At 30.1% G+C, this 12,575-nt stretch overlaps 1 protein-coding gene across 4 annotated transcripts in view; it reads left to right on the top strand.

Annotated features, from left to right (window-relative positions):
• Window positions 1-11,964, top strand: part of LOC112602859 (fat-like cadherin-related tumor suppressor homolog) — a 136,690-nt gene extending 124,726 nt beyond the window's left edge. For 2 of the 4 annotated variants that reach the window (XM_025351197.1, XM_025351196.1), the window contains 28 exons: window positions 2,037-2,304; window positions 2,373-2,531; window positions 2,600-2,783; window positions 2,858-3,082; window positions 3,283-3,303; window positions 3,724-3,960; window positions 4,035-4,235; window positions 4,305-4,499; window positions 4,569-4,874; window positions 4,955-5,163; window positions 5,245-5,389; window positions 5,476-5,637; window positions 5,705-6,022; window positions 6,099-6,374; window positions 6,439-6,699; window positions 6,771-6,941; window positions 7,101-7,343; window positions 7,413-7,644; window positions 7,702-8,209; window positions 8,363-8,506; window positions 8,872-9,123; window positions 9,426-9,757; window positions 9,826-9,976; window positions 10,059-10,534; window positions 10,626-10,731; window positions 10,813-11,008; window positions 11,239-11,460; window positions 11,525-11,964. In XM_025351197.1, the coding sequence (XP_025206982.1) occupies window positions 2,037-2,304; window positions 2,373-2,531; window positions 2,600-2,783; window positions 2,858-3,082; window positions 3,283-3,303; window positions 3,724-3,960; window positions 4,035-4,235; window positions 4,305-4,499; window positions 4,569-4,874; window positions 4,955-5,163; window positions 5,245-5,389; window positions 5,476-5,637; window positions 5,705-6,022; window positions 6,099-6,374; window positions 6,439-6,699; window positions 6,771-6,941; window positions 7,101-7,343; window positions 7,413-7,644; window positions 7,702-8,209; window positions 8,363-8,506; window positions 8,872-9,123; window positions 9,426-9,757; window positions 9,826-9,976; window positions 10,059-10,534; window positions 10,626-10,731; window positions 10,813-11,008; window positions 11,239-11,460; window positions 11,525-11,697 (6,373 nt within the window). In that variant the 3' untranslated portion in view covers window positions 11,698-11,964. The remainder of the gene's footprint in view (window positions 1-2,036; window positions 2,305-2,372; window positions 2,532-2,599; window positions 2,784-2,857; window positions 3,083-3,282; window positions 3,304-3,723; window positions 3,961-4,034; window positions 4,236-4,304; window positions 4,500-4,568; window positions 4,875-4,954; window positions 5,164-5,244; window positions 5,390-5,475; window positions 5,638-5,704; window positions 6,023-6,098; window positions 6,375-6,438; window positions 6,700-6,770; window positions 6,942-7,100; window positions 7,344-7,412; window positions 7,645-7,701; window positions 8,210-8,362; window positions 8,507-8,871; window positions 9,124-9,425; window positions 9,758-9,825; window positions 9,977-10,058; window positions 10,535-10,625; window positions 10,732-10,812; window positions 11,009-11,238; window positions 11,461-11,524) is intronic. The other 2 variants (XM_025351198.1, XM_025351199.1) reach the window with 2 other exon arrangements.
• The last annotated feature ends 611 nt before the right edge of the window (window positions 11,965-12,575 follow it).

Here is a 12,575-nt window from a genome sequence, read left to right as displayed (position 1 = left end):
TTAATTTGTATCTTTTACATTTTTCTAAACTAATTAAAATAATTAAAAATATAGTTCATTCTTAGTGAATTTTTATTTTGAAATTTTCAAGATTTATAGTGCATTTTTAAGGTTTTTTAATGCATTCAAATTTTTGCTCTAATTGTTATAAATATTAATAACATCTAATTTAGCTAAGTATGATCTTTGCTTATTTTCTGGCTGTAGAAAATCAATATTTAATAAAAAAAACTGCATAATATCGGTGTACCTAAGCGAAACTAGATAATTTGAGGGGATTACTCGTATTAAAGTCAGCCTCTACTATGAGTATTTTTATGATTTATTTATAATACTATTACCTAGTAATATAGTATTTATTTTACCTACCTAAATAGGAATAAATAATACCGCATGTATATTATAATATTTGGTAAATGCATGTTAGATAAAAAAAAAATAATGTAATAAAAATAAATTTCTTAATTGCATTCACCTCCGTCTAAACAAAAAAAAATTTAGCTGCACCTTTATCTCTGGTATACGTAGGTATATTTACTACGGTTCTCGTCACTTCCGCTCCAACGAAACGCCTCATTCATTTTCTAAGGATTATATATTGTGTTGCGTAAAGGTGAGAAACTGTACACCAGTCACTTGTGTATTAAATTAATCACTAGTTCCTCATATTTGAATACGATAGATATAAAGAATTTATTTTAGTTGCATATATTATAATGTAATGAATATAGTTTAGTAAAATTCAAATAAAACCGTAGTAAAATAATCGCGTAATCACTGAAACTTTGGTTGTCGTAAAAAATCCAGCCGGCTAGTTTCCAGATTTTTTTGCCTATATCTATAAAACATTATCATTACTATTTATATCTGTAGTAATAATTAAAAAAGTATTTTTGTTTTTAAATACGACATATTGCACTTTGTATCTTTATCGAAATCGTCGCGCACACGATGTCATCGTCGTATAGGTAACATTCTATGTATAATCAAATATAATAATGTCGCCAACTGTAAACTTTACAATGTGTGTAAATACCACCGTACACATATAAATAGAACTATTCAATATTCAATAGACGATCCAATTACGCATCTCGTTATTAAATCATGAACAATTTATTAGAATCACAGCGTCCCACGATAGTCGTTCAAAGTCCAACACGCATGATTAAGCTTTCGGTCATTCCAGATTTCCAACGCTCGTAGCACACTGGTTGAAAACGACTGTCGTATACTATAAAAATCTATGATAAGTATTAATTAATTGTTGTATTAAACAATTTAAGGATTAGATGTAGATAAAGTCTACATGCTTATTTATAGTAACATGTTACATAGGCAACAAAAATTGTTTTATGAAAAAATAAGTAGCTATGTTTTTATTAGTTATATTCTTGACAATAAAAACAATTTTGACCAGTTCATGTGTGCACTTACAATTTCATAAATGGGGTATAATTTACCAATCAAATTTTTACTGCTTGAAAAATATTTTTGTCCAATAGCAACATCATTTTAGCACACTCGATATCATTTTACTAGAAAGAAAAAGAAAGTAAAAAATTTTTATTGTGATAAAAATAATTTGTTTATTGATACAACGAAATCTCTTGACAGTCCCCATAAACATAATTTTAGTTACCGAATGGCAAATACTAAGTCATTACTTATCTGTTAATAATTAAAAAACGAAATAATATAATTTATTATACAGACATTATTACAATTGAATGCAATTTTTAGTATTTAAATAATGCCATAACAATAATGGTTCTGAAGCTCATTTAAGGGATATTCCTATACATACACGATATATAAAACCATTTTCGATCATTTATTTATATCAATAGAATAACCAAAATACGTCAAAAACAACATTTAGTAACATTAATAAATTAAATCATTCAGATAATAAGATGACATTACCATAATAATATATCGATTTAATTCAAATTGAAAAGTCTTAAGAAACACATGTTGCCCCAACCCTCCCTCTAATACATCACTGTTTCACTCATTAATGATTTTTTTTTTAGAAATGTCAATGTCCGTTGGTATCGAAGCGAAGACTCCAGTCTCAAGTTTCAAAAACCTATATATTACGCAACAATTGTAGAAAACGATACTAAAGTCAGATTCCTTTGTGCAGTCACCGTCATTGGAGCACATCTTAACGAACATTTACTATTCTCCATTTCCAACCCAAGCAATCAATTTCAAATCGGTTCAACTACAGGAATACTTAGCACAACAGGAATTGCTTTTGACCGTGAAGTCAAAGAAATTTATCAAATTATTGTACAGGTATGATTCAATATTGTTTAACGATTAGTAAATTCACCTAGTTAACATATTTATTTATAAATATTTAGGTCCAAAGCATGGATGGTGACAGCGAATCGCTTAGAGTTGCTCATGTTCCAATTAATGTAACTATTTTAGATATTAACGACAACGCACCAATGTTTGTTAACTTACCATATTACGCAATCGTATCTATTGACGCAAAAAAAGATGATCTCGTTACAAAAGTAATTAAATAATCAAAGAAAAACCAAAAAAATGTTTAAAATATTTATTTACTTGTTCTATAAATTAGGTGCATGCTGTGGATTTGGATCAAGGTGAAAATGCTGCTGTGCGATATGAACTAACCAAAGGACCTGGAGAACTGTTTAGAGTGTCTAGAAGTACTGGAGAAATATTTTTGAGACATAATCTCGAAAGTCAAAACAATGGCCGTATAAGTGAATTTAAATTGACTGTTGCTGCATTTGATGGAGGTAATGATCAACAATAGTTATTAATTAGTTTTCAATCTCATTAAAAAACTCAATTACTTGTAAAAAAATTCTAGGACAACAGTCTTATTCTACTGAAGTAGAAGTCAATGTTAAAGTCATGGACCGATCAATGCCTGTGTTTGATAAACAATTCTACTCTGTCTCTGTACCAGAAAATATTGACTTGTATGCACCTATACCGTTAACTATTAGAGCTGACTCTCCATTAGCCAGGAAATTGATTTACAGTATTGTAGCTGGAAATACGTTTGAAGAATTTGCCATAGATTTTAACACTGGTTAGTATTCCATTGAAATGTTTTCTTTAACAACTGTTTAATTATTATTAATAACTCTTCATTATTACCTTAAGCTTAATGGTGACAGATAATAAATTCTTTAATTTTTAATTACTATTTAGTATTTAGTAATATTTATACCTCTATACAACGCATCACCTTACTATTTGTTTTATTTCTTTTCTTGGTGGTCTCAACAGCTGATGATTACGGTGGTACTAGTGAGTACACATTAAAGTTATATTTTTTTGTGTATGTTTTGTGCTTTTTTGGAGTCTTTCTAAATTCCCAGTATAAAACTTGGACATCAGTAATTAAAGCACCATAATAAAACTTTACTTCTGCGCATGTTTAGTCTAACCTTAGAAACACAGCTTTTTATAATAAGATAACATTTATAATTTCAATTACCATGTCCAAGTTTTATTGGGTGATCAAAAAAAATTTTTTCTTTAATTTTAATCATTTGTCTATGTAATATATTTTATTCTCCAATGTTTGTATGGAATATAACACGGGTATGCTCTTTAAGTAAAAAAGATCTATTGGCTAAATATTTAAGACATATATGTTTTGTGTAGCATGAATTATATTTAACTACTTATATATCAATGTAGTTAACCTGAATTAATTTTAAATAGGTTTATTGTATGCTGTGGACAATTTAGACTATGAACAAGTCCAACATTATACATTGACTGTTAGAGCTACAGACAGTGTATCTGGAGTATCAGCAGAAGTATTAGTTAGTATTATGGTAACTGATGTAAATGATTGTGCGCCCGAGTTTTTACAAGATTCTTATAACATCTCTTTATCAGAATCGGCATCATTTGGTTCGTTTTTACTGAGAGTCACGGCTACTGACAATGACACTGGTAATCAATTTAATAGAATTTAAAATATAAATGTTATCAAATTAAATAAAATTAAATATTTGAACTCATTTTAGATATAAATCGTGTAATAAAATATTCCATTAAAAAAGATGAAGAAAACTCTACTGATTACTTTCACATAGACGAAAAAGAAGGATCAATTTATTTAAAACAATCATTGGACCATGAAACACAACCATTTCACCACGTTGTATTAGAAGCAACTGATTCAGGTCTACCACCACTGAGCACTACTACTCACCTTTGGATTACTGGTTAATATTAATATTATTTTCCTTTCAGTTTAACTACTATATATTATTTATAATATAATTTGATTATAGTTCTGGATGTTAATGACAATGCACCAAAATTTGAACAATCTTCATACTCATGTTGGTTATCAGAAGATGCTGAAAGAGGACAGTTTGTAACTATGGTAACTGCTACCGATCCAGACATTGTTGATCACTCACGCCTAATGTATGGTATAACTGGAGGAAATGCACAACAAATGTTTGATATAAACTCCAAGTCCGGTAAGAACGAATAAAATTATGCTAGTATTAATATTTATATTTGTAATAATTTTAACTTAAACGGTTTAGGTATTATAACTGTTTCAAACTTGAACAAGTTAACAACTGTAAACGAACATGTCCTCAATGTATCAGTCAGTGATGGAGTGTACACAAGTTTCTCAAGAGTTAGAATTGAAATGGTGTCAACCAATAGACATAACCCCGTGTTTGAAAAACTTCAATACGATGGTCGCATTTTAGAAAATCAATTGTCAGGGACTTCAATCATTCGTGTTCAGGCAATAGACAACGATAGAGGTCCATATGGTGAGGTGAGCTACTCAATACCGTCAAAGAAGATGTCAAAAATATTCAATATCAATAATATTACTGGTATGTATTTTATATTATCAAAAATAATAAATGTATTACAATAAAATGCATTACAATTAAATTTCTTTCCTATAATAAAGGTGAAATTATATCGAAGATGCCATTAGACCGTGAAGAGACATCACTATATGAAATTAGCGTTTTAGCTTGTGACCAAGGAGCTAGATGCGGATATACTTTAGTTCGAATTCGAGTGAGTGATGAAAATGATAATTCACCGCGATTTCTTTTACCAGAATACAAAACATGCATTCACAGTTCACTGCCAGTGAATACAGGATTTCTCACGGTTAGATTTGCTTTTAATAGTATATGCAATTAAAAACCATAAGCTAACTTTTAAATTGTAAATAATTTTCATAAATAATAGGTAAAAGCAGTCGACGATGACCAAGAACCGTCGGGTCAAATTACTTATTCAATCAATGATATTGAACCCAGTGACATAACAAAACTAATGACCGTGAACAAGTACACTGGAGCTCTCGTTTTATTAAAAACAGTTGAATCCTTAAGTATGAATTTTTTTTTTTATACCAATTATTTAACAATAACAAATCTAAGGCTAAATCAATCAATTTTATTTTATTTTTATTTTTAGAAAATAATGTTTATCAATTTTTTATACGAGCAACTGATAGTGGAACACCACCAAGACAATCTGATGTTCCTATTGAGCTATTTGTGTTATCACCTGAAGACCTTCCCCCTGTATTCCTCCAAGAAGACCAGAAATTTAATTTAACAGAAAATTCTCCTATTGGTATGATCTATGATATTTTTAATCTCAAAACTGAATATTATTTAAACATACGTTTTAAATTCAATAGGCACTATTGTAACAACCGTAAAATTAGTATCTGAAGTTGAAACCAAATATAGAATTACTGCATCTGAAGAGACCGCCAAACTGTTTACAATAAATGATAAAGGCCAAATAACTGTTACCGGTTTGTTAGACAGAGAAAAACAAGCATTTCACATACTTGGCGTGTTTGCATATACGGAATCATCTCCTCCTTTAACTGCATTGACTGAAGTTTATGTAAAAGTATTAGATGAAAACGATAATGCTCCAGAGTTTGACAATGACTTTTATAACGCCAAAATATCAGAAGCCATTGCTGAAGGCACTATAGTGGTGAAAAGTAATGCAATATTTATATTTGAATTTGGTTATTTGTCTTTCATAACCAATAATAAATTGTGTTTATATTGTTATAGCTCGAGCAATTGACTTAGATGAAGGCAAAAATGGTGAAATAAAATATTTAATAAATTCCAAATCTAATGTACCATTTGTGATTGATCAATACTCGGGATCAATTAGTGTATCTGTATCAAATTTGGATCGAGAAGTAAAATCATCTTACACATTTGACGTAATGGCCTTTGATAGTGGAACACCATCATTCAACTCCACTGTTAAAGTACATATATCTTTAGTTGACTTTAATGATAACCCATCACATTTTTCTCAAGATTTATACACAGCATCAGGTATTATATTTATTTCAACTTTAAAATTTAAGACACATAATATAATTTATTTTTAATATCATAGTTGAGGAAGATTCATTGCCTGGAACGGTTGTGGTACAATTAACATTAGTAGATGATGATAATGAATTACCAGCTACATTAATGTATCACATTCGTGATGGGGATATACATTCCAAATTTGCTATCCGGTCTACTGGTGAAGTATATGTAGCCAACACATTAGATCGAGAAACTTTAGACAATTATCAACTTTCAATATTAGTTACCGATGGAACTTATGTTTCGACTACACAACTCCATATCACTGTCACAGATGTTAATGGTATATCGCACACATACTAAAAATTAAAAAGCTATACTAAATTAATAATTATTATTTTATTTTATTATTAGATGAAAAACCATACTGTCTTCATCACCGCTATAGGAGAATGCTTTCAGAAGGAGTGCCAATTGGCAATTTTATATTAAAAGTAGAAGCTCGTGATGCCGATTTAAATCCAAAATTACGATATTACTTAACCGGTTATGGAGCAGAACACTTTAGTTTAGATATAGACACTGGTAATTTTCATAATGAAACAACTGTATCTTATTTATTAGAACAATTTCTCTTAAACTGTTTAGATTTTCAATTATTAAAATGTAGATGTTTTATAACTAAATATAAATACCTAAGATAAATAAAATTGAATATATTTTAAATATTATTCATGTTTATAGGATTATTAAAAACAGCAGCAACTCTTGATCGTGAACAACAATCACGGTACAACTTAGAAGCTCACGTTCAAGACCGAGAGAAAAGTGAATGGGAATGTGTATCCAAGGTGGAAATTATAATGTTGGATATCAATGATAATGCTCCATTATTTATTTCTAACAATAATAATACTGCTTCTCTGTCTGAAGACGCTCAAATTGGTACCATAGTAATTAAAATGCACGCGACTGATGCTGACATAGGTAAGCCAAAATTGAATATACATACCTTTTGAACTGATTATGTAATTGAAATTTTTATGATTATTTTAGGTTTAAATCGAAAACTCAAATTTTCACTACAAGATTCAGCAGACAATCATTTTATTATTTCGTCTGATAGTGGTATTGTAACACTGGCTAAAAAATTGGACCGTGAAACTTGTGAAACCTACAATATTTCTGTCAAAGCCATTGATCACGGTTCCCCTCCACTTTCAAGCCTTACTCAATTAACCGTAATTGTATTGGATGTCAATGACAACCCACCAATATTTGTCCAAAGGTAAATTGAATCAAACAATTGTTTAAAATTGTATGTAACTATTAACTATCATTCCAGAACATACTATGCTACTGTTTCTGAAATTGCACCTATCGACACCGAAGTTACAAGAGTATTAGCTACATCACTTGATTCTGGTAAAAATGCCGAAGTAAGGTATTCGATTGCTGGTGGTAACGAACACAACAAATTCTCGATAAATTCAGAAACTGGTGTTATAAGTGTATTTGAAATGCTCGATTATGAAAGAGTGCGTGACTACTTACTGACAATACAAGCAACAGATCTGGGTGAACCGCCATTAAGTAACCAAGCGATGGTGAATATTACAATTTTAGACGCCAATGACAATGCACCAATATTTGGTCAATTAGCATATACCACTCAAATCAGTGAAGATGCACACATTGGTGAAGTTGTCATTAAAGTCTCGGCAACTGATTTAGATAGTGAACTTAATGGAAAAATACGCTATGCCTTGGTTAAAGGAGACCACCATCAACAGTTCTCCATCGACCCTTTTACAGGCAATATAACAGTTGCCAAACCTTTAGATCGTGAACAGGTACTAACATATTTTTATAGACATTCTAATTTTTTTTTTTTTGTGTGTGTCTGGATTATTCATTGTGTTTATTGTGTTAATTTCATTTTTATTTTTTCTATTATACAAAATATTTGAATATCGGTTTTTAATTTAATTCATTTTTCTGCACAGATATCAACATATAATCTACAAATTCGAGCTACTGACTCAGGTTTCCCTGAACTCATGAGTTTTGCATTAGTCCAAGTACAAGTAAATGATGTTAATGACAATCCACCATTGTTTTCACAACATAACTATTCGGCATTTGTCCATGTGAGTATTATAAACATAATTAGCACTCCCTCTCTGTTTCCATTTTTTTTTTTTTTTTTTTTTTTTTTTTTTTTTAATAATTTAAGCTATAAAAGGGGTTTTTCAATTTGGGAATCATATATATTGTTTAACAAATACAATTAATAATGAAGAAATTATAAATAAAATTACAATAGTAGAACAAAGAAGAAAAATTGATATTATAACATTGAAGTTTTAATAAAGAATGCGATGGAATTTCTCTATATAAAATAATTTGCATTTATTATTAATTTTGATTATAACACCCCCTTCCCACAATAATTTTTATCTTAATTTTACCAACCTTCAGTTACATATAATATAATGTAATATCTACTTTCCAGGAGGATAAAAAACCTGGTTGGATTGTTTGCCAACTTTCTGTGACAGATGCAGACTTAGAACCAAATGGTGGGCCATTCATATTCGACATACTCAACAGTTCTGATGGCAATGCATTTAGTATTGATCCTGATGGAACAGTTAAGACAGCTGCACAACTAGACCATCGTTTCCAACAAAACTATAAACTAGTAATACGTGTATTTGACAATGGCAAACCATATCTACATTCTGATACATGGCTTCATATTAAGGTAAATATGAACAATAATTAATGAACATGGTATATGTTTATTTTTTTTATAAATTAATTATTAAAATTACTTACGTAATAAAAATCCAAAGCTTTGAGTAATGTAAATCACAATAATTTAAAAAAATATATAACATATAGTTTAACATTTAACTTTAATAATTCAACTATGCATCTTAATCACTTATATGCAATTGATATTCTAAATTATATAAGCCAAAATTGATTTGAATAAATTTATCTTTGTAAACTAAAATTTTTCACCATAAATTTAATTTCTAACTGCACCATAATTTTCTCTAGGTAATCGAAGAATCACAGTTTCCGCCTATTATAACACCTCTAGAAGTCTGGGTAGGATCTTGGCAAGACCGTTGGGAAGGAGGATCATTAGGACACATACATACCACTGACCAAGATGAATATGATACATTAGTATATTATTTGATGAACAATAAGGAACTATTCAAAATCGAAGAGAGGTCAGGAGAGTTAAGAGCACCACAAGGATTAGATGCTGGCTTATATTCCATTAATGTATCTGTCAGTGATGGTAAATTTTGGTCATATTCCATAGTTAATGTGGTTGTAGACTCGTTGACTGATGACATGCTAAATGAAGCCATTAGTATAAGGTATACATAAATCAATAAAAAATATTGATTTTTAGACAAACTTCAATGTTTTTAAATTTTTATTATAGATTAAAGTCTGTTACACCGCAACATTTCATATCCAGTCAAAAGAAATTGTTGATGCGTACGTTGAAATTGAATCTGGGTAAGGATGTAAACTTGATCAGCATCCAGGATGCTCCTCAAGGCAATTTAGACATCTTGCTTTACATCAGAGGCGTAAGTTGAAAATTTATATGTTGAATTATGAAACATCACTACCTATTGGCTATTATCTAATTAATTGAATTTTGTTTTCTAGGGAACTGATTTAAATACCATGCACAACGCCCTTCAAAAGGCTGGTTTGGTCATATCAAATAACGTACTACCTTGTAATTGTACGCCTGGCCAAGGTGTGTGTAGTCAACGTATTACTTGGCTAGCAGATCAAGTGCAGACAATAATTACAGACATGATGACATTTGTGGCGCCTGCACATACCCATCAACCATATTGCGCTTGTCGATTAGGTTTTGTTGGTAAACGATGTGAAAATAAAATGACATCAGAGTGTCAGTGCTCCATAGACGAAATTTGTGTACCGGATAATGAAATTGATGGAACATACAAGTGTGACAAGCCACGTGGCGTTGGCGACCGTTGCTTGGCTGGCAATGAAATTGCCTGTTGGCCCCCAATATTATCTAACTTGCACATAACTTGGATTCAACTAACTGCTGCCTCAGCTGCCTTGGTTTTTATCATCATGGTCATATGTGCATTGATCATATGCAGGTCAGTAATTCTTTTGTTGTTAACTGTGTTCGACTATATTTAAGATAATACTTATTTCTATTTTTTTATATTATATTAATTGCACCACTAGAAAGTGTCGCGTGAAACGTCGAAATGCCCGTCGCAACAAGAATATACATGTATTAAACACAGAATTCAAAAGAACTGCAAAAATCAGTAACTTAGAAGTTGCTCAGGTATATTTTTTTACATGACATTGCATAAAATTGTTTTTTCTTTTTCTTTTTATCATACCAATTTTCTATTAATTTTCTTAGCGGCCAGTATCTTATACAGCTATAGCAAGCAACCCCGACGCAGCTTACATGGCTACTGTAGCTGCAAATCAACTTAACAATTTAGACACTCTAAGGAGCTATGGTTCAGCTGGTGATGACTTAGAAAATGTTCCACTTGATTATTTACGCAACTTAAACCGCGGTGGTAGCAATAACAAAATAATGAATGGTAAAGGTTAGAATTTAAAAATATATTATAAATAATTAATAAAGTAAAATTGTAAAAGTTCACTACGAAAAAAAAAAATCAAATTATTAAAATTTATATTACATTAATCAACTTATCTATACAGCAGCGTTTTCTGATTTTTTTTTTTTAATGAATTGCTAAATACAAATTCACTATATACCACACAATTTCGAGATGAAGATAATAAATTTATTTCTACCAAAACATTTTTATAGACCTCAAAGTAATTCCTGATGTGACCAGAGTGCCAAGAATGTCAATGCACAGTTCTGAAGAGGACACAAAAATACTAGGTGGTTATCATTGGGACTGCTCTGACTGGGTACGTCGTAGCCAAAACCCATTGCCCAATATCAGCGAAGTTCCCGGTAGTGAAGTGCCCGATTCCTCTAGTTTCCACAGTGACAGCAACGATGAAGTGCACCACCATATTATAGGTAAGTTAGTGAACGACATATTTCATATCTCCTCAAACTAAAATCATGTATGACTGCCCAACAGATCCTGCCAGGGATTTAGAAACACTCGACGAAGAGTTATACTTATCTTACCGTAGCGAAGATGATGATGTAGTTACATACGGTTTTCCACAACGATATCCAAGTCAGAGTGAACTTTCTACCAACGTATGTGAGATTGATGATCCAGATATGCCAATGTCTACTGCTGTATGAGGATATATAAACTAACATTATAGAACATTCCATAAGATGATTATAGTCTATAAAGTTGATTACTAACTTAGGTGTTGACAATTTTTGTTTTTTTTTTTTTATGTTCATTTTGTATAGAATTAATTTTGTTTATTATTATTTTGACCCATTTAGTATGGGAAGACTGAATGCTTTTCTTAATGTTTAACTATTTACATATGTAAACAAAAAAAAAAAAATGAACTTCTGTGATAGTTTGACAACTTTTTTTCTAAATTTTTTTTTTACTTAGTTATAATTTTGCCCGTAGAATTGATGAATTAAAAAACAACAACCACTGTCCAATGCATAAAAATATTTTATAAATCATTATTTTTAACATATTTCATTTCCCTTTGGAAAAATGATCTCTTACCATATCTGCCGCCTGTGTTTATCGTAATATTTAATAGCCATTGGATTGATACAGACTGTATGTACTCCTATTATAATATTCCACCTAGTCCTTATAAATAATTAATAATAATTACTTAACCAGTGCTAATATATCTGGTGCTACTAATAGGTCGATTGTACTTTATTTTATACTTTGTATAAAATTGTCATTAAAATTTTGTAAATTTATTGTATTTTTTCCCCCAATTCATAAATGACTGAATGAAGCATCCGGCAATAAATGTAATTATTTTTGTTGTAAATGATTTTTTTTTTTTTTTTCAAAAATAAATTGTGTTCATTAATATAAAAAAAATAATTTTTAATTGTCAAAAACTTTATATCAATGTTCCGCGACACTGTGCCATTCCATCAAATTAAAAAATCCTATTTAGTTATTAGTTAGCATGTCCTGTTAATAATTTTATAACAACCAAACATTGTTTTTATTATTACTATTATGT

Source organism: Melanaphis sacchari, unplaced genomic scaffold (genome assembly GCF_002803265.2).
Source record: "Melanaphis sacchari strain LSU unplaced genomic scaffold, SCAv2.0 Contig91_pilon_pilon, whole genome shotgun sequence".
NCBI lineage: Eukaryota > Metazoa > Arthropoda > Insecta > Hemiptera > Aphididae > Melanaphis > Melanaphis sacchari.
The sequence above is the reverse complement of the archived record's forward strand: the minus strand, read 5'-3'. Positions and strand labels throughout refer to the sequence as shown.